We start from the raw sequence: 20,074 nt of genomic DNA on the forward strand, positions 1-20,074 counted from the left end.
TAGAGTCATGTAACAACAAGTGAAAAGGAGGATGTATCTTTAGTTTTGGAGGTCTCAGATTTGTCCAATTCAAGGGGCTCCCAGTCTTGAAGAAATGTCGAGGGCTGGAGTGTGGCTCAAATGGTACAGCCTTGAGTTCAAACCCCAGGCCCATCAAAAAAAAAAAAAAAGTTGACACACAGCAGGCAGGGCAAACTGAAAGGTCCCGGACAGAGGAATCCACTGAGTCAGAGACATGAAGTTAGCTGAGTGAAAGTGTGACACATTTAAGTAACACCATGCACACTGTCCCGCCTATGGTGGTGGCTACATGTTGGAGGCCCTGATTTATGGGTAGAAAAATGGATGCATACAAAAAGTGATCTCACACGGGTATGACATGGGTAGGAGGAAAGCAAACGTTTCATGTCAAAATGGTTATAGAGCCTTCCTTCACATTACCATGGCACCATGTTTTGGGCAGATGCTATGAGAGCCTCCAGATTTGATGGCTACCCTAAGTCATGCTAAAGTCAACAGGTAGAGATGTTCCATTTGGTTCTCATTATGCAAGCTTTGTCTCTCAAGAGTTTTCTTTCTTTTTGTCAACTGATATACAAAGGGAAAAAAGTGAAAAAAGTACACATTTTGTGGCACATGACAAAATAGAACAAAATAATTAATACAATATAGGTGGGAGTTATTTCAGACAAGAAAAAACTGTTGATCCAGGGTCAATCAGATCTACCTCTTAATCCTTAAAAGGCTAGAGGAAAATTCAGTGCTAATTTGGAACCTCATGAGAGGTAAATCACCTGGGGGTGGGCAAAGGAAGTCAATAGAAAGGAATGTGTGTGTGTGTGTGTGTGTGCATATATTTATGTATAACCAAAAGTTCACTGGTAAAAGCAACTCAAGGATTCAATAGTAGTTTCTCCAAAAATTAAGGAGATAGATTTCATAATTGAAATTTGGAACCACTGTCCCTCTTGGGGAAATAAACTTAGTTTTATATTGATTTCTTTGACAGATCAAATTATTATGCAAAAAACACAGAATTACTTTCCTAGCTATTGACCAGAAAGACCAGGCAATACTCACATCAACTGCTTATTTCAATGTCAAATGTTTATTTCTATGCCATAGTTGCCTTAGCACAATTGTAAAAGAAAGGAATCCAAAAAATGATTTTTTTGTCAGGATATTTTCTCTGCATTATAAGAAAGAAAATAAACACCTTGGTATCAGAATTACCATTTCTTTCACATCATTCTAGTAAGTTGCATCTAAATATTTTCCTTGGGTGTCATTTTTTTTAGGATGGGAAAATATCCACTGGAAAAAGTGTTTAGATTCAATAAAATAAACATTGGATAGTCTTCATCAGAGAATATATCTAGAACATCTTTGTTTTGGTACACTCTATCACTAATTGCCATATTCTTATTATTTAATATAACAGGCATACTTTATTATATAACAAAGTGCACTAAAATGAACAATGTTAGAAACAAATTGAAATTTGGTGGATGCTAAATCTTTGGGTGATTAGGGATTAGCTGAAGCACAGGAATACAAATTTCATATCAACACAAATGCAACTCTCTTCTCTGATGGAAATGCACACAGTAGCCTAGTTCTTTTTGCTTTAGCAGATTGGGCATTCAATACAACTGAAACAACCTGATAACAAATTGATTTTGTTTTCAATAAAAAGGAATGCTCTGGTTTCTTAACTGGCTCCCATATTTGAAGGAGCCAGAAGATGGCATTTGCTCTTTAAGTAGACTTCTCTTGTCTGATTTGAGACACAAATCCACCAACATTCTTACAGCAGAAGTTGGCACCACACCTCAGATCACAAGGCCCTTCAAAGCAGCCTGTGAAAGGAACTGTGCTGTGTGGTGGTGGGCCAGCACCTAGAGGACACCATGGTGGTGGTAGTTGTGCACAAAAAATCCCTTCAGCAGACTCAGTGAAAGGATGAGAGTTCTTTAAGTTCATGCACATTTTATTGAGTAGAATAGAAAATGGTTTTTCTTTGTCATTGTTACAAGTGCATGCTTTGATTGCCAACATTTCAGAAGTCAAATTACAAAGGCAAGGCTTTAGGCTGTAGTGAATTACTTGGGCACTTATACAATTCTTAAAAAATATGAATGGACTTTTGCTTTTGTTGTTGTTTTCAGAATGAACCAGTTGTAACCCGTAACTGATATACAAAGGGAAAAAAGTGAAAAAGTACGTATTTTGTGGCACATGACAGAACAGAACGAAATAACTAAAGCATTATGACATTAACAGTTACCATGCATTTAGAGTTTCACATGTAACTACAAACTCAATTAAATTTCACAAGGTTTGCTAAGCATGCTAACCATCTATGTGTGCACTGACAAGCTCATGTTAAAAACTTTTAAGAATACTCTCCCCTTTAGATTTTTTTCAAAGCTTCTTTGATTACAAAATTTCAAAGGCATTAAGCATTTTAGAGAATATAAAGTACGCCAGTATACATACATTTCCAGTATATGTCAGACCACTAAGCGCATTACAGTCCCATACAGGCCGATACAGCCATTTTTTTTTTCTTAAAAAACATGCATAGGCAGATTTTGTTTTTTTACAGAATATAGATGCTTTATCACTGTACTTAATATGGTGTCTTGTTTTCACTATACTTAAAAATGCACCACTCATAAATATTTAATTCAGCAAGCCACAACCAAGACTTGATTTATCAACAAAAACCCCTAAATATAAACAGCAAAAAGATAGGTGTAATTATTCCAGTTTTTTTAAACTTAAAGAAATGAAAAGATATTCATTGCCAAATTAATAAGTGTTATATGGAAAGAAGGGCATTCAAGCACACTAAAGAAACCTGAGGTAAGCATAATCTGTACAAAATTAAACTGTCCTTTTTGGCATTTTGACAAATTTGCAACATTCTTTTTTTTTTTTTTCTGTTTTTTTTTTAAGACTGCCTAATTCAGTTTATAGCCATTGTCTGACAAGAGTAGCAAAACATTATCAATAAATAGTCCTTATTTAGTTTGTACATCATTTTTGTTAAAAATGTTTGATGTCATCCATTTTTAGTGCTGCAACTGTAAACGTACAATAGTAAGAAATTAGACAAAGTTTTCATGTCCAGTAACAGAATAAAAGGCCTTTCATTAACCTATCTAGAATCCCTAATGCAATAGGAAAACATGTTCATTCCCCTAACATTGCAGTATATACTAGCATTAGCTTTCTTTTTTAAAATTTTTTCCCTAATAAGCATTTTTAAAAGGCATACCCAAAAGAGGTGTTTAATCACCACCCTCACCAAAATATAGTTTATTATCTCTCTCCCTCTTTTTAAATGATAGTGTAAACTGAATCCAATTCCTGGCCCCCAGAGCAAATAAGCTACCATCAGAGGCAAGAACATCCAACTGCTGATATGCAGCAATCCCCTCATGCCCTGCAGTTCAAAAAAAAAAAAAAAAAGTGAACAGGAAGTGGTCACTGAATATTGCTGCTATTACTGCCATTGCTGTCCGTGCCGTTAGTCTCTGAGGCGAGAGCCTTGTTGATGGAGTTAAGGTTGGTGTCAGAGGGCATGGCATCTCTGCGAGGCGGCATCCTTTCATTAATCCGGTCTAAGCCCTTGGCCTCCTCGAAGCTAGTGATCTTATGTTGTGGTGAAAATCCTTTGATAGCTAAACAGAAAATCATTAAGAAAGAGAGAGCGAAGGTTAGTCAGAGGAAAACAAAGGGCACAGCTGTTGCATCAGGTGATGTTAGAAACTTCGAAGTGAGTGGGAATCCTTTAGTGGAGAACAATGACGGGACCTGAACACAACACAACAGACTCCTTACCATACTTGGAGATAACCAAAGGTTTGAAAACAGCCAATGTCTCTTGCCAACCAAAATGTCCTCTTGAAGATATTAAGATGTAAGCTTTTCTCTTGTCTTTGTGAAGGTTTAGATCAAAGAACTCCAAAGTGGATACACAACGAGGAAAAGCGCTTCCAGGGTTAGGCCTCTGGAACCAGCATCACTGGCCACATGATTAGCATTATTACCACATCCAATGCCCTACCCTACACAGACTATAGCATATTCCCAATGTTACTCCCCTCTTGTGCTATTAATGGCAAATTCTGTGGAATCACTGTGTCTGCTACACCTAAAACTCTGCAACAGGCTTAAAGCAGAAGGCAAAAGGAACTAAGAAAGGAATTAACTTGAGCATTTCCTTGCCATCTCAGAATCCCACAAAAGCCTCAGTGAACAACTTGATGGTGTCATAAAAAATGAAATTATGAATTCCTGTTTCCATATTCAATTTTGGAAGCATGTGGAGTGGGAGACAAGGTAAGAGAAACTCAGAAAAATCAAGATCAGATGACTAAGTAGAGAAGCACTGTCTGCCCTTCAGCAGTGAACAGGTCAAACTGATGTTCATCTGGTATCCATTACCACCTAAATAAAAGAAAAACTCATTCTTAGTAGACATAAGTGGTGGTGAAAGAAGAACAAGGAGAAAATACTTTTCATAATTTTTAGAAAAAAATGAATTCACTGGTTTTGTGCCTATTCAATTAAAACATGGAATTCTCCAAGTGGGTACAATGATACTTGATTTTTTTTCCCCTAGTAACCCTTAGTGTGCTTCAGAGATAGGTACAGCATTTATGCAAGAAACTTAATGATTTCTTCAGTGGGTATACCAACCATTGAGCTGAAAATAAAACACATAAATGGGGAACCAATGACATCAGTTTGCTTTACTCCCTGTGAAGTGCAAGCCAGATATTTTAGGGCCAATCACCAATGCTGAATTGGGCTGCATCTCCGTGGATGACTAAGGACAATTTCATGGTACGTTCATCTTCCCCACCTTATTTGGGGAAAAAATAGTAAAGCAGTTTCAAGCTGCAACTTTGCAAGTCATTCCTACACAAATGTGCAGTGCCTTTCATTAGTATGGATGAGAGTCTTAAAGGATAAAAGATATACACAGTTGTTTAAAAGCTTATGATAAGATGAGAAAAGACTGTTTCCCCTCTGCATTTTAAAGGTTAGCATAATGGTGATTAGTCAACTGTGAGAGGAAGACGATGGGGAAATGGGGAAAGACCAAGGCCCAAAGCAAAGCTTCTTAATTCTTCTATAATTCAGTAATAAATTGCAAATTATACTTCTGTCTCATGAGCACCCACCCTGAAAACTCATTCACTTATTTTAAGGGACAAAATAATGGCACAAAGTGGTACCCTACTCTTTTTCTAAACTACTGAAAATATCATTTTATCACAATTAATAAATATACAAGGTTGTCATCATTGTAATTTATAGAGTGATTTTATTAATTTAAATAGCAAAAGAACAATCTTTAAGTTTTAAAAGCCAATAAGGTCAGAGCAGAGAAATTAAAAATCTATCTGGAACTGTGGATAGTTCTGGGATGGGGCTCTGTTGCTATTCACTTTTGTCTATCCTGGTATGGAAGAATGTGCTCTGCTGTAGTTGCTGGTCAGACAATGGGTATTAGCAATTTACATTGGTAGTATACTTAACACAACACAGAGTCACAGAAACCACAGAAAACAGCCAAACTATCAACAAGAATGCACACTGCAGATTAGAATTTGCCAAGAGGAATAGAGAATTCCCACATAAATAGCAGTTTTTTCACTGCTATTTAGAAGCAGTTGTATTTTCTCTTACATTGCTATCATTTCCCCTACTGTATCCAAATCATGAGCAAAGTGGCACTTTTTACAACATACTGAAGGACCACAGGTACATAATTTTGGGAAAAATATGAAGTTATTTTGCAAGAACAAAATACAACTGAAGAATTTTGTTTTAAAGGGGAACTTCAAATTGTTCTTTTTAAAATTTCCAGAGGATATGGTATACATAATATTAAAAACTATTTTGATAGTTCTCACATAACAATGTATTTTAAAAGCATTCACTTAGAAATTAGCTTCTAAAGGGTCTACTGTCTTTAAGCAATACTAGGACATAGAAGGACATGTTCAATTCTTGATTTCCTTGTAGCACCTTGTAAGGTACCTGGTACAAAGCAGGCACTCAGACAATAATTAATTGAGTGATAGCTTGATATTAACTATTCTTGTTACTGGCCACTTCTATAGCCACTACATACTTCTACACTCCTTATAATATTTTGCTGGTGCCAACTGTCCTACAAATACCAGTAGGTTAAAATTGATAATGCTAAGTGTTCATTTCTACACATTGTCTCATCTTGGAATATTTTTTAGAGACATAAATTAATGTTGAACTACAACAAAGCAGCATGTTTTGGGCTACAAACTTCCAAAGACTAGAATTAATCGAACTATTTAAAATCTTTCCTTCTCACTGCTGCCTACAAGTGATTTGAGGGAGGGACATGGATCAGCTCAAAGCATATTGTTTTACATGTTATTTGTCAAGGCAGCTGCCATAACCCCCACCCCACGTTATTCAAGATATATACTCCTTTTGTTTTCTGTGATTATACTAGGTTCATTATATACAGAAGTCAAACATAGCTTTAAGGGAAAAAAAACAAACAAACAAACCATAGAAGGACATTTTCCCCTTTAAAGCAAGAACATTTTGGTTAATACTGAGCCACAACTGTTAGCCCAACACCCACACACTCTGTACAAGCTACAGCAAAAAAAAAAAAAAAAAAAAAAAAAAAAAAGAGAAAAAAAAAAAAAAAAGAAAATGAATACACCCAGCAGAGCCCTTATCTGTTGTAGGTACAACAGAAAGGGGACTGGCCAATTTACCTTCATCAGCCTCAATAGCCTCAACAGTAGCTGAAGAGAAGAAAGGGGGTGCAAAATGAATGAGAAAAATGAGCAGAGGATTCTTTAACTCTAAGAACAAATCAGTGACCATCAAAGGAGCTAAGGGAACTAATGTTCCTGTAAGTGCTGGATTCTGGCACAAACAAAACAGAAATGCTAAAAAGAAAGAAGAAAACACCACAAAAAATGGTAAGTTTAATTTATGAGCTGGATATATCTATCTGAGTAAATTGCTTTATTTTTTTGTTTACTAATAAATGATAAAAACAATTTAGCCCTTTAGGAAAACAGGAAATTTTTCTCTTACTTAGATTGAAGTGATAAAGGATTATGTAAATCCAAAATATGTTTCTGACTCACAGAGCACTATGGAACCTTTGCTATGCTTGTCAATTTATAGTTTAACAATGCCAGGCCAAAAATGGTAAACTTGAAGCACAGCCATGATGTCAGTGGGATAATTTCTAGTATTTAATATTAAAGGGCATTGCTTCATACTAGAATGGAAAGGCAGGTGGATGCAAATTGAAAGGAAGATAAAATCAGTGTGTCTAACTTGACAATGCACATAATGCCTTCAAGACAAGCATTTGGGGTGAGCAATGGCAAGACCATGAAGAAGAAAGGATAAAGGAGAAATGACATAGTCGGAATTTCTTTTTGCCACATAGACCAATTTAAAATCTGTTTTCTTTTACTTATGAGAATATTGTTTTTAGAAATGAAGTTTTTGAGGTATTACAAATCAAGTGGAACACGGCAGTAACAGCAATAATTCTATTAGCATTTTAAAGAATAGGCAGTCTAAATACTGAAAGATCGTATGTGAAACACTGCATTTCACAGGCCAAATATCAAATGCCCGTTGCTTTATCAGCAATTTTGGAAATAAGTTTAGGGGCTATAGTCTCACTTTACAGGTGCATGATTCTTTCTATGTTACTAAGGCTAGTTGATACTTAATTAAATGCCAAAATGTAAAACTTTTCTGTAACTCCAAAATGTTTAATATTAAACTTCTACCCTTTGCATTTTTTTCATAGGGTTTTAAAGAAAAAGCAACTGCCAAATCTGCACTATAATTTACTTCCAATGCATTCTAGATTCCTAATGACAACAGCAGAGACTGGTTACCACCAAAGAAAAGGGCTAAATGGCAAATCTTTGACTACTTCCCCTTTTACATAAATTAAAGGGAGTCAGACATGAATTCTGAAGTTGTATGTGGTTTAAAATATATACTAAGTTTTTATATTCTCGGGACAAATGAGGTTCTGTCTCATGTCTTTTACTTGTCTGGGTGTTTATGTATGTGAGTTTAACACAAAATAACACAGACTAACAGTTTCAAAATAAAGTAAAAGTAAAGAAAATTGAATAATTGAAGCTAAAGTTACAGGTGATAATCTGGAAACAAAACAAAGAATTATAATACCTTAAGTAACTCAAGTTTAAAAGCAAAGCAAAAAAGTATGAACCACACCAGCACTGACGTATTAGAAATTATGTACTGCCCACTATTAAATGTGTCCTTCTAAAAGAAGTGTAGTCCATGTTTCTGATAATACACTTGCTGGGTCTTAAAATGTGCTTATCAGAAACTGTGCATTTCAATCAATTGCGTAGAAGTGCATTTTATTTATGCTAATGTTTTAGTGAGCATGTTTATTTTGATGGGAAAACATTTGCGTTTCTATAAAGTTATTAAGATAATTTCTGGCTATAAATTTAAAGAGAGAATTTACTTTAATACTATGTATATTTGAACCATTATTTATAATTGTTTGAATTCTTGTGGAAACTCAAAGACACTGATTTTGGAATGAAGTCATCTGAAAATAAATTACTGTGATGATGCTTGGATGTGATCATTTAGCAATACCATATTCATGAAGTTGATCATTAGTTTTCACATAGACGTGTTCTAAATAAAGTAATTGTAAAAATACCTGAATCTTCTAGGATGAAGGATAGGGACAGAAAAGAAAGTATGGAAAATTTATTTCATCAGCCATATAAATAATCAGAACATGTATCAAAAATGTAGTTCAAAAGTTGGTTTTAGCAACTGAGTGGCTCCAAGTAGTCAAACCTGAATGCATTCTTAACAGGTAGGCCTGGAGCTGTGGATTAATAATGAAGGAATGGAGGAAAGGAAAAGAGTACATTGTAGTGAATGAGGGTGCTATTCTTTTGGACCTGAGTGATTAAACTAATGTAAGGGGTTTCAGCTCTTCTTCCAGTCAAGAAGAACTGAAGACCAACACAGAGCTTCAATGAATGAATAAAACAGGGCACTAATGACACAGCGGGTCAAGATGCTCTAGGCGCATGGTCAAACCACAGGGCTTGCTTACCGCTTTGCAGGGTTTGCTTCCCTCCAGAAAGCACTCCACTGGGGAGCATGCCAGTTGGGGTCAAGCCTTTCAGTGTCAGGACACTCTCACTCTCTTCTCTGGAATGCACAAAGAGGAGGGAGTTAACTTTTGTTTTCTTTTTTGGAAAAAAAAAAAAGACTGGAAGAAAAAAATGCATATAAGTAAACTCACATTTACTGCTATATTTGGCTCCCTGGATATTTTTGCTTTGTTTTGTTTACTTAAAATATACTGTATTTTCATACATTCGTATAGTAGTAATTTTCCATTAAGTGACTGGTGTGATAAAGTCACATTATACAATTGTGGAGGAGCAGTTTCTTCTGCATATTACAGACAGTGAAACTAATTTTGGTGTCACAGTAGAAGTGTCTGTTGTGCATCTTCGCTAACAAGTAAACATGCAAGGTGAGCAGTGGAGAGAACACAGGTACCTTTTTCAGCATGGCTTAGCAACAATCAGTGGGACTCACAAAATGGGAAGGAAAATCACAGTGTATGGGAGACTTAAAAAAAAAAAATCTGATCTATGGATTAGAGAACCAGGAACTACTCCAGGGGATTGTTGAGGAATTCTGACATTACATGACAAACACACCAAATTGGCAACTAGCCAAATAAGGCAACTGTAACAGCTTTTTCTTCTATAGCCACTTTCTCCACTGATTTGCTAATATAAAATTATTTTACTATTCATTATGACAACTGTTTTACAATCAATTAAAGTAAAGCATTATTTAAATTACTTATTATCATTTAACACTACTAATCACTTTGATTTACTAATGGATTCTAAGGATTAAATAATCACAACCTATGAATAACCTCATGTCTTTTCACACACAAGACACAGCCATCCTACCTAAGTAGGACAAATTTATACTGCGCGCGCGCACACACACACACACACACACACACACACACACACACACACACACAAATTTATAGTTCCCACTAATGACCACACCCACCATCCTCAAAAGTCTTCTTACCCCAGGCTTCCTAGCACTTTAAATTTCTGTTCTCTGGTATTTTATTTTCAGTCCCCTGACTGATCTTTCTCCTCTCTATCTAACCTAGCCACACATGGCTCTTAACTACTGGAAACATAGCTCGTCTGAGTTGTGCTGTAAGAGCTACATACCAGATTTTGAAGACTTAGTATGAAAGATAAAGATGGAAAATACCTCTTTAATAAGTGTTATATTTATTTCAAAGTAAAGAATAATATACAAATAAAAAATAATACAAAATCTATGGAAGACAAACTCAGTATTTTGAAGGTTAGACTCCACACTTAAATAATTCATCTCATTCACCATTTAATAAGTGTTATATTGATTACATGTTGAAATGATTAAACCCTGGATATCTGTGTTAAGTAGTTTCTATTCCTCTTACTGAGGTTTCTAGAATATTTAAATGGTAGATGTGGCTACTATCACCTTCCTGTTGGAAAGCAAAACTCTGAGGCCCTGTTTGTCATCTCTCAAGCTCCCCTTCAGCAAGATCATGTGTTTTATGCTGCTTTAGTCTTTTCCTCTGTTGTTCACTCTTCTGTTTGCACTTCTAACCTTCACCTCTAGAATTTCTAACTATGTCAACACGGATGTTTTGTCAAATCTAATTCAGCCTATTCCTCTCAATAAATACCTGTTTAATATTTAGAGAAATAATCTGCTTTTTCTTCTATAACAGAATCTTATTGATCACATAGACTAGAATTTCTATAGAACATTAAAACATTTTCTCTTCTTACCACTCCTTGCATAGGTAAGGGTTCTTGCAGCAAACAACAGAATCTATTCTGGCTAATTTTAACAGTGAAGAGATGTCTAAAGACACTGGAAAGCTGGCAGATTTAGAGAAGTGCCCTTGAATGCTCTGCAGCCAAGATGAGTACCAGTGCTCATCCACATCATGGGGGTCAGTTTGGCTCCATGAAATACTACCTTTGATGTTCAGAGCCAACACCCAAGTTAACACTAATGTTGAGGCAAAAGCGCTTCCATTGCTGGCTTTTCAGATTCCACACCTGACTGTCATTACTGCTAATTCTGTCCCCACTTGTGGCTTCCTTATACCGCTCACAGGTTTCTTATTGCAGATATTAGGCAACTTGCCCATACCTTAACTGCAAAAGACAGTTTGCAAATTTCTGAAACATACGGTATGTGTTCAGTAGTTACACCTGAGAGTTGTGTGCCACCATCCATGTTCATTTATCATGTTGTAGGTTAACACTCTGAAGCTACCAAAATTCTTGTGTTTTTTGGTGGCTCTGGGGTTTGAACTCAGGGCTTCATAATTGCCAGACAGGTACTGTACTGCTAGAGCCGCACCTCTAGCGCTCTTTTCTCCAGTTAATTTTGAGATAGGGTCTCAGTTTTTGCCTGAGTTGGCCTGAACTGCTATTCTCCTATTTTATACTTCTGGTCATAGCTGGGATGACAGGCATGTTGCCATCATGCCCAGACACTGGCTGAGATGGGGTCTTATAAGGTTTTTGCCCTAGCTGTCCTTGAAATGTGATCCTCCCGATCTCAGCCTCCCAAGTAGCTAAGATTATACTCATGAATCACTGGTGCCCAGCTTCAAAATTCTTTATATTTGTCCCTTCCTTTGCATTTTTCTTGCCATACTTTGGTCCAAGCTTTTTCTTGGATTACTTCAGTAGCTACTTTAATGTTCCTACTGCTCCTAATAAGTTGTTTCAGTAGTCAATGTTCACATTGTCATTAGTATATGTACCTAAGCAAGAATTAGAGCCTGCCTCTAATCCTGGAAATTCATTTCATGGGACTCAACTGCTGACACACAGAAAAATCAAACACTTTATTATAGTGTTCAAGAGCATTAAGGATTTGGACTTCAGTGAATTTTCAGCCTCAGTTTTTACTAGATTCCTTACTCGCCTTCATGTCTTTTACTACCCAAGTCCTTTACATACCTAGAATTCAATACTAGACTACTAATATTACTCAGAATTCATTACCAGACGACTAGGTTTACTTGACTTATATTAGACTATATAGTTTTCCTTTTGGTGAGATTCTCATTAGTGCCACTCCCTAATTGAGTCTCAGCACATTGTTTAGTCTCTCTCCATTTCCTCACTGTAAAGGGATACCACCCTCAACTATATAACTGTGCTATGCGGATTACTATTAAATGTGCATACAATAGGGCCAGCACCTGGAATTCAGCAATCACCTCATACAAAGATGCCGCTGGCACTGCCCCAAGGACTGTGTGACTATGCTCCTGGTAACTTCTCCTTTTCCAGAAATGCTTTCACTCCTGGAATCCTACCTACTGGAATCCAGCCTGTCTTTCACAGCACTACTCTAATGTCAACATCTTCATGAATATTTCATTCAGGAAATACAAAGGGCTCCCTCCTGTCCAATGCCACAGCAGAGCGTCTGTTCACATATTTAGAATGCACTCCATTGTCTTCTATTAGTCTATATGCCTCATTCCAATTTGGCTATTTGGATTGTCTAACTTAAGTTCTGGTTCACAATGAATGCTTAATCTTTACTTATTAAGCTCTATTTACTTTTCTCTGGATATGAACCTACCCTTCTATTCTGCACATGTAATACAAATGCTTTTATTATAGAAAAGAAATAACATATAGCTTGTTTTTATTTTCTACCAATATATGCAACCTTAAGTCAAGTTAAGGTTACTGATCAGTAACAAGTTAAGATACTGATCATCATTGGGTTTTAATAGTCCACTTCTCATCTGGGATTAATCATTTTATAAACCAATAGTCAGGTACTATAGGGATCCCCAATTTTAAGACCTATCTAATTCTATAGCATTGCTCTTACCACCTTCCTATGGTTTGAAATTTCAAATGAAAACAACCTTTTACATTAACACAGACTTCTCGTTTTTTCCTAAATATACTTTCACACGAAAATTCTGGAGTTATTTTTATTTCCTCTCATAGAGACTTCAGATAGAAAAGAAAAGATCATTTACTAGTAAATCTAATGCACATATGCAAGTGTTCATGACAAGGGACTACCAGTTGAAGTTATGATGCTGATTTAGTCTTTTGCCCTCGTATTTTTCTAGCCACACAGGTATCCTTGTTGGTCTTCAAAACTATTTAACTTGACTCTATTTAAGGATCTTCTCACCTGGTACTCCCTGAGCTCTTACCCGGTTCCTTCATGAAGACCATCCACATTTGTTTAAACACCTTTATTCAGCATTCTTTTTGATCACATACTAAAATAAGTGTCTTCTCTCCCCCTTGCTTTCCCTCTATATTGCCTTTTTTTCATGGCATATAATCAATGTTTAATGTCTTATTATATTTACTTATTGCATGAATGAACGAGTCCTGAAAGTTTAGATATGAAGACTACTAATGGTCTAGTCAGTAAAGGCTATTAAGCAATAGGGAGCAATGATGCTCAATTTTCAGGTTTAATGTGACACTTCATATTGCCCTAGCTGCCAGAGTTATTCCTGACTGCAGGTGTCTTTGAGAAAGGATGGTAATGCTTTTCATCCTTCTCATGGCTCTCTGCTTTCAGCATCAGATTACTTAGTTACATTTTAAGAAGGGTGAGATTGCAAGAAGAGAAATTAAAGAGCCACCATAGCTCTTACATGAAAGAAAATTAAGGCAAAAACTTAGCAAAAGTTAGACTATGAAATTAAACAATATGTTTAATTCCTATTTATCCTCAATAATGTGTACAATTGTAAACTGACTGTACTTCCCACATATAAACACACTGTGTTTTAAAGTAATCTTTTAAAGAGAAATATACTTACTGGAAATTGTTTAGGAATACATAATTAAATTTAAGTAAAGTGCAATGGATTCCATTCAAGAAAAAACTGGTTTTCAAAATCCATGCTTAAGGACAGCATGATTCATGATTCACTTAGAAACAAAAACAAAACCCTATTATATAGGAACTGAAACAATAAGTAACTTTTGTTCCTTTCAGTGATTTATTGGAATGACATGGATTCACATGAACACGTTATGGTTGATGCTCACTTTTTAGAATCTAGTGCAATGCACTTAGTAAATTCATCTTTTACCCATACAGGCAGAATAAAAAATAAAAACAATTATAATAGCTTTCCCTGTTTCACAAGATGGTCAACCTATTATGGAATAAATGTTTTAAAATCCCATAGGAAATAGAGGGATAAAATGTGTAAAATTGGTTAATAGGCATTTTCTTCATAGATGTAATATAGTAGACTGCAATGTAATCAACATAGTGAAGAACTGACAAATCCATTCAAAAGAAGTAAACAGTGGGAGAAAAACCACATATTTACTAGTAAAATATTTAAATTAACAGAGTAAAGGATCAAAGTAGTTATTAAGTGAAGTATAATGAAATTCAAAACATAAATAGAAGGACTGATGATCCCACCTGAGAACCGAGAACACTCTGGCCATTTTGCCAATGGCTCGGATCTTGTTCCGTATCACCTCCTTCCGGGCTGCAGCTGTTGCTCCTATTGTTTTAAAACACAGAGTTTAGTAGTCAGAGACTTTTTAAAAAAATCTAATTGTAATTATTTTGCAAATCTACATACATAATAAACTGAAGTAAGCAAAATCAGTTTTGGTGTTTTTTTTCTTCCCTGAAGAGGTCTTACCTTTAAATCAAATTTGTGAAATCTATGCTTTTGGCCATTTATACTAGGATGTGATTCTTGGGGTCCCCAAAATGCCAAAGAGTAACTTTTGAGAATTCCAAGGGGTGAAAGGACCTGAAAAAAAAAATCCCTGAGCAGACAAGGGTAGGTTCCTATCCTTCTCTTCTGCTTACACAAAAAGCCAAAAAGCATATGCTTTGAAAGAAAAGTTGAGTCATTACCATCTTCTACTACTTTAGGAAACTGTTTTTTCAGAACTTTTCTTTTGAAATGATCAAACAAGGAACTAACTCTTTAGGCTCTTTGCAAAATCATTCACATTATTTACTGGTCATAAAACGTTTGTTTTGGCACTTGATAGTCATTCATCTTCTGGTTAGTTCATGAATTCTAGAGGAAGCAGTGGAAAAGTGAATTGGATTGGTGGAGATACGGGGCACTACTTATGTTAAAAAGTTATGTGTGGCAGCAAAGGAAACAGTCACCAGACTCAAGAGACAGCCCACAGAATGGGAGAAAATCTTTGCCAGGTACTCATCTGATAAGGCACTAATATCCAGAATCTACAGGGAACTAAAAAAACTCAACCCCCAAGAACCAACACCCCAATGAAGAAAGGGGAACATGAATTAATAAAGGAATTCTCAAAGGAAGAGGTACAAATGGTCAGCAAACATATGAAGAAGTGTTCAACTTCCTCTGTTATAAAAGAGATGCAAATCAAAACAACACTTAGATTTCATCTCACTTCTGTTAGCATAATCAAGGGTAGTAACAACAAATGTTGGCGAGGAGGTGGTGAAACAGGAACACTTACACACTGCTGGTGGGAATGCAAATTAGTACAACCACTATGGAAAGCAGTATGGAGATTCCTCAAAGAGCTAAAGACAGAACTGCCATATGATCCAGTGATACCACTCCTGGGCATCTATCCAAAGCAATGTAAGACAGGATATAATAGAGACACCTGTAGAAAGATGTTCATCGCAGCACTATTCATAATAGTCAAGCATTGGAAACAACACAGGTGCCCTACAACTGATGAATAGATTAAGAAAATGTAATATATATACACAATGGGGGTATTAGTCGGCCGTAAGGAATAATGACATGTGGTATGAAGGTAAACAGATGCAACTGGAGGACATCACCATGTCCACCATATCATCCATGGAAGATAGATACAAAGATAAACATATACACAAAAATAAGCATGATCATATACAACCTCAGATGCAGATTATGTTTCTAACAGTGGAATGACTCTATGGAACTTGGGGAAAGAAGGAAAGGAAAAGAAAATGATAGAGCATCAGTAGTATCGCATAATATAAGATGTGAAGGTAGAGGATACAAGGACGTGTACTGAAAGCTGTTGAAAACTGGGAGGTGGGAGGTAAAAAGGTAAAGGAGACTAATGGAAGAGGTTGAACGGACCAAAGTAAAGTACACCCACAGTGGGCATACATTGACACACCCCTTTGAACATCAATTTAAATATTAATAAAAGAAAAACAGCAATGTAAAGTAGGTGCAGTGTGTGTATGTGTGTGGGGGGTACTAGTGAGAGGGGGAGGGTGAATGAAGGAGATTAAGGTGTAGGTATATGGTAGATGGACTTGATATACCTATATGAAACATAATTAAAGTCATGTTGCTTTCAGTGGGGTGGGGAGGGGATTGAGGAGGAGAAATGATGGGGGCAATGTAAATAATGTACAATATAAGTCTAATCAGAATTGTCACTATGAAATCTCCGTCTAATGAATATATCCTAATAAAAGATTTAAAAAACAAAACAAAACAAAAAACAAAAGGCCAGGCATCAGAGGCTCACACCTATAATCCTAGCTACTCATGAGGCAGGAGAGCAGAAGGATCGCAGTTTGAAGCCATCCTGGGCAAACAGTTCGTGAGACCCTATCTCGAAAAAACCCATCACAAAAAAGGGCTGGTGGAGTGGCTCTGAGTGTAGGTCCTGAGTTCAAGCCACAATATCTCTCCCCACCTCCCCAAAAAATGTGTGGTTTCACAACTTCACTTTCCAAATTGGGGGGAAAAACAATCTTTATAGGTCACTGTTATGAGAAGTATTTTATTTTTTCAAAATTGTATTTTCTTATAATACTACATATTTTCTTTTTGGTTTTTAGTTTGCCTTTTTTTTTGAGTCAGTCTTGCCTTGTAACCGAGGTTGGTCTCAAACTCTTGATCCTCCTGCTTCTGCCTCCAGAAAGCTTGAGATTTCAGGCATGTGCCACCATGCCTTGTTTACCATATGATATTTGATTAATCCATTTTTTCTTTCAGTTCTCAAAATATACTGGAGAAGTACAAAACACTGAAAGTACCTCTCTTAGTAAGACTTTTATAATTCAATGTTAAAAAAAAAAGGTTAAGATACCTGTGAGGGTTAATCTTGATTGTCAACTTGATTGGATTGAGGAGCAGTTAAAGAGATTAATAAATCACACTTCTGGATGTGTCTGTTAGGGCCTTTCAGGAAAGGGTTCACTAAAGGGAAAAATTTTCCCTGGATATCAGTGGCACCATCTACAGGCAGGGGTCCAGGATGGAATGAATGGGGGGGGGGGGCGAAGGAGAGAGCCTGCTAAAATGGCTTTCTACCTCTCTGCTTCCTGCCTCCATACTGTAGTGCACTGGTTATACCCTCCCCACCATGATGCACTGAAACTGTGAGCCAAAATCAGTAATTCTTTCCTTGAAATTGTTTTCTCAGGCATTTTGTCACAGTGATGAAAAGTTTAATACAATATCCTTTGTATACATTACATGGGACTTTATATACAGACAAGCAGATTGTCTTTCTTTTCTAGTAGATATATAATTGAATGTTCTTTTCAGATATTAAAAATAGTTAATCTTAAAATTTTCATTTAAGGGACACAATTTGCAGAGACTAGGCCTGTAGTAATTACTGTTATATGTTTTGGTTTTAAATCCAGGATAAGAATGAAAATGAAAATGAAAGTTTTCTGACTTTTCATTTTGCAAGGGTAGTCTAGTTATTTTTTATTAGTTTCATTATAGTTTTGAATTAGCATACATTAACGATACAAGGGGTTTTTGTTGTGATAACTCCATACATACATTTAGTGCTCTTTGAACAAGTTCACTCCCTCTACTACATTTCCATTCTCCATTCCCTCCTCCCTCCCTGTCCAACCAGTGTGTGGTGGATTTCATTATGCTGTCTTCATATGTATATATGTAGAGTACTGTGATACTCTTCATCCCTCAGTATCCTTTCCTTTTCCCTTTCCCCAACCTTCTGACCTTTCTCAAAGGAAGATTTCTGCCATTTCTCTCGGAGGGCTTTTGTGAATGTAATTTGGATTTTTTTTTTCATTGTTTAGAAAGGGTCAAACAATCACCACCCTAACATTTCTACAAGAACAAACACTTGCAACACTGCCACAGTTTTGAAATTGTTACAGAAAAGGCCTCTGCTTTTCTCTCCATTCCCAGAAAGTAATAACACAACGGGCCACTTTCTTTGCCTTGGTGCTTAATCTTCAGAGGTGATGTTAATGTACATATAACTCACAGGTATGTGAGTGTTCCCCAGAAGGAGGTACCAACTAGTGAGCTGGCATCTGCCTTTTTTTCTTCTAACCTGAAAGCCACATTTTTGTCCCCTTTCTTTCTCTCCCATGACAATCACACCATGGCAGTTACTTTCCCACATATCCAATAGGCAGGATTTGCTATTGCCAACTATTCTGCCTGCAAAGAGTAAGTTTCAATACATGTGGGAGAAAGGCATTCTCTATTCTAGTCTCTCTGGTAATCAAGCAGAACCACTGGTTCTCATTCACTATGCATTCCTTGCCTCAAGCCCCATTCTGAGATTAGAACAATATTTATTTTCTATGATTTGTAATTAAGTCTTAAATTTTATCTTGGAGACCATCTAAAAGGCTAAATTCATTGTGCTTCAATTTTTGATAATTAATGTGCAAGAGGCTACTAAAGGTCATCTGTTACACAGATACAGACACACACACACACACACACACACACACACACACAAAGAGTGATATAGACGTAGTTTCCTCCTGATGATCTCCTATATGCCTTTTTAGTTATTCAGTTCAGTGCTGCTTTGGGAGCAAGGCTGTGCTATTACTACCCTGTTTAATATTTCCCACCTCAACTGACCCAATCAACTCAGAGGTCATGGATATGCTAAGCAAGGGAAAAGGTTTTGGTGCTCTCCAATAAACAATATGGTCAGATCATGAAATGAATCCAGCAGACACAGAGAATGGAAAGTGTGGGAGAGCTCCAAAAATGGTAACTATATTTAGAAACACAGTAAGAAAAGCAGCAAGGAGTGGTTAAAATGTCCAGAAATAAAACTGCATATATTTTAAAAGAAATGAGAAGGGGAAAACATAAAATCAAGGAATTGAAAAATATACAAGAATAATAATCTTAAGAGAAAAATTTTCAATAAAAGATTTATTTAAAAAAAATAACCAGAGCAAAGGAAATTAAGAATGTAAGTAGGAAAAGAAGGGAAATAACTGATGTAGAACCATACTTCTCAATTCAGTGAGAGTTGATAACTCAGAAAAATTCTCAAATAAATACTAAATTTCAAATGTACGGCTGGTGGAATGGCTCAAGCGATAGAGTGCCTGCCTAACAAGTGTGAGGCCCTGAGTTCAAAACCCAGTACCACCAAAAAAAAAAAAACAAAAAAAACCCTAAATTTCAAATGTAAAATGAGCATTTTGGCAGTCAAAGTCAGTATACCATTCCTTACACTCATATCAAATGAATTACTGGAGAGCACATAATATTGTAGTTCATGTATACACAGTGTATTTCACTGCAAATTGTGAATCATAGCAGATTGGAGCACTTTTCTTTAATAAAAAAATGCTCATTTGTAAATTCTTCAAAAATTAGAATGTGTATACTCAAAAAGTCAAATAATCTTATCACAGATTCACAGATTATAAGGAGACATTAAGACTGGTCTCTTCCTGCTTTATCCTGGAGTTTACCTTCAGTGTTTTTTAAATACTCAAATATCTAGTCATGTCACACAATTATAACTGCATAAAAATGTAAAATGTCCAAATAAAATATATAGTGTAATATGCAACTGAATTTAAAGGAGGTATAGCAGGCTAGTCAAATGTGACTGCCCTGGTACACTCAGTGTTACTTTTCTGGTTTCTGACATTTTCCAGAGAT

At 36.1% G+C, this 20,074-nt stretch overlaps 1 protein-coding gene across 3 annotated transcripts in view; it reads right to left on the reverse strand.

Annotated features, from left to right (window-relative positions):
- Positions 1-1,089: 1,089 nt before the first annotated feature.
- The window catches only part of Ppp3ca (protein phosphatase 3 catalytic subunit alpha), a 314,520-nt gene continuing 295,535 nt past the window's right edge, over positions 1,090-20,074 (reverse strand). For 2 of the 3 annotated variants that reach the window (XM_074041434.1, XM_074041436.1), the window contains exons 11-14: positions 14,614-14,698; positions 9,170-9,267; positions 6,792-6,821; positions 1,090-3,689 (exon numbers count right to left, since the gene is read on the reverse strand). In XM_074041434.1, the coding sequence (XP_073897535.1) occupies positions 3,493-3,689; positions 6,792-6,821; positions 9,170-9,267; positions 14,614-14,698 (410 nt within the window). In that variant the 3' untranslated portion in view covers positions 1,090-3,492. The remainder of the gene's footprint in view (positions 3,690-6,791; positions 6,822-9,169; positions 9,268-14,613; positions 14,699-20,074) is intronic. The other variant, XM_074041435.1, reaches the window with a different exon arrangement.

The sequence above is a fragment of the Castor canadensis genome, chromosome 9, assembly GCF_047511655.1.
Source record: "Castor canadensis chromosome 9, mCasCan1.hap1v2, whole genome shotgun sequence".
Taxonomy (NCBI): domain Eukaryota; kingdom Metazoa; phylum Chordata; class Mammalia; order Rodentia; family Castoridae; genus Castor; species Castor canadensis.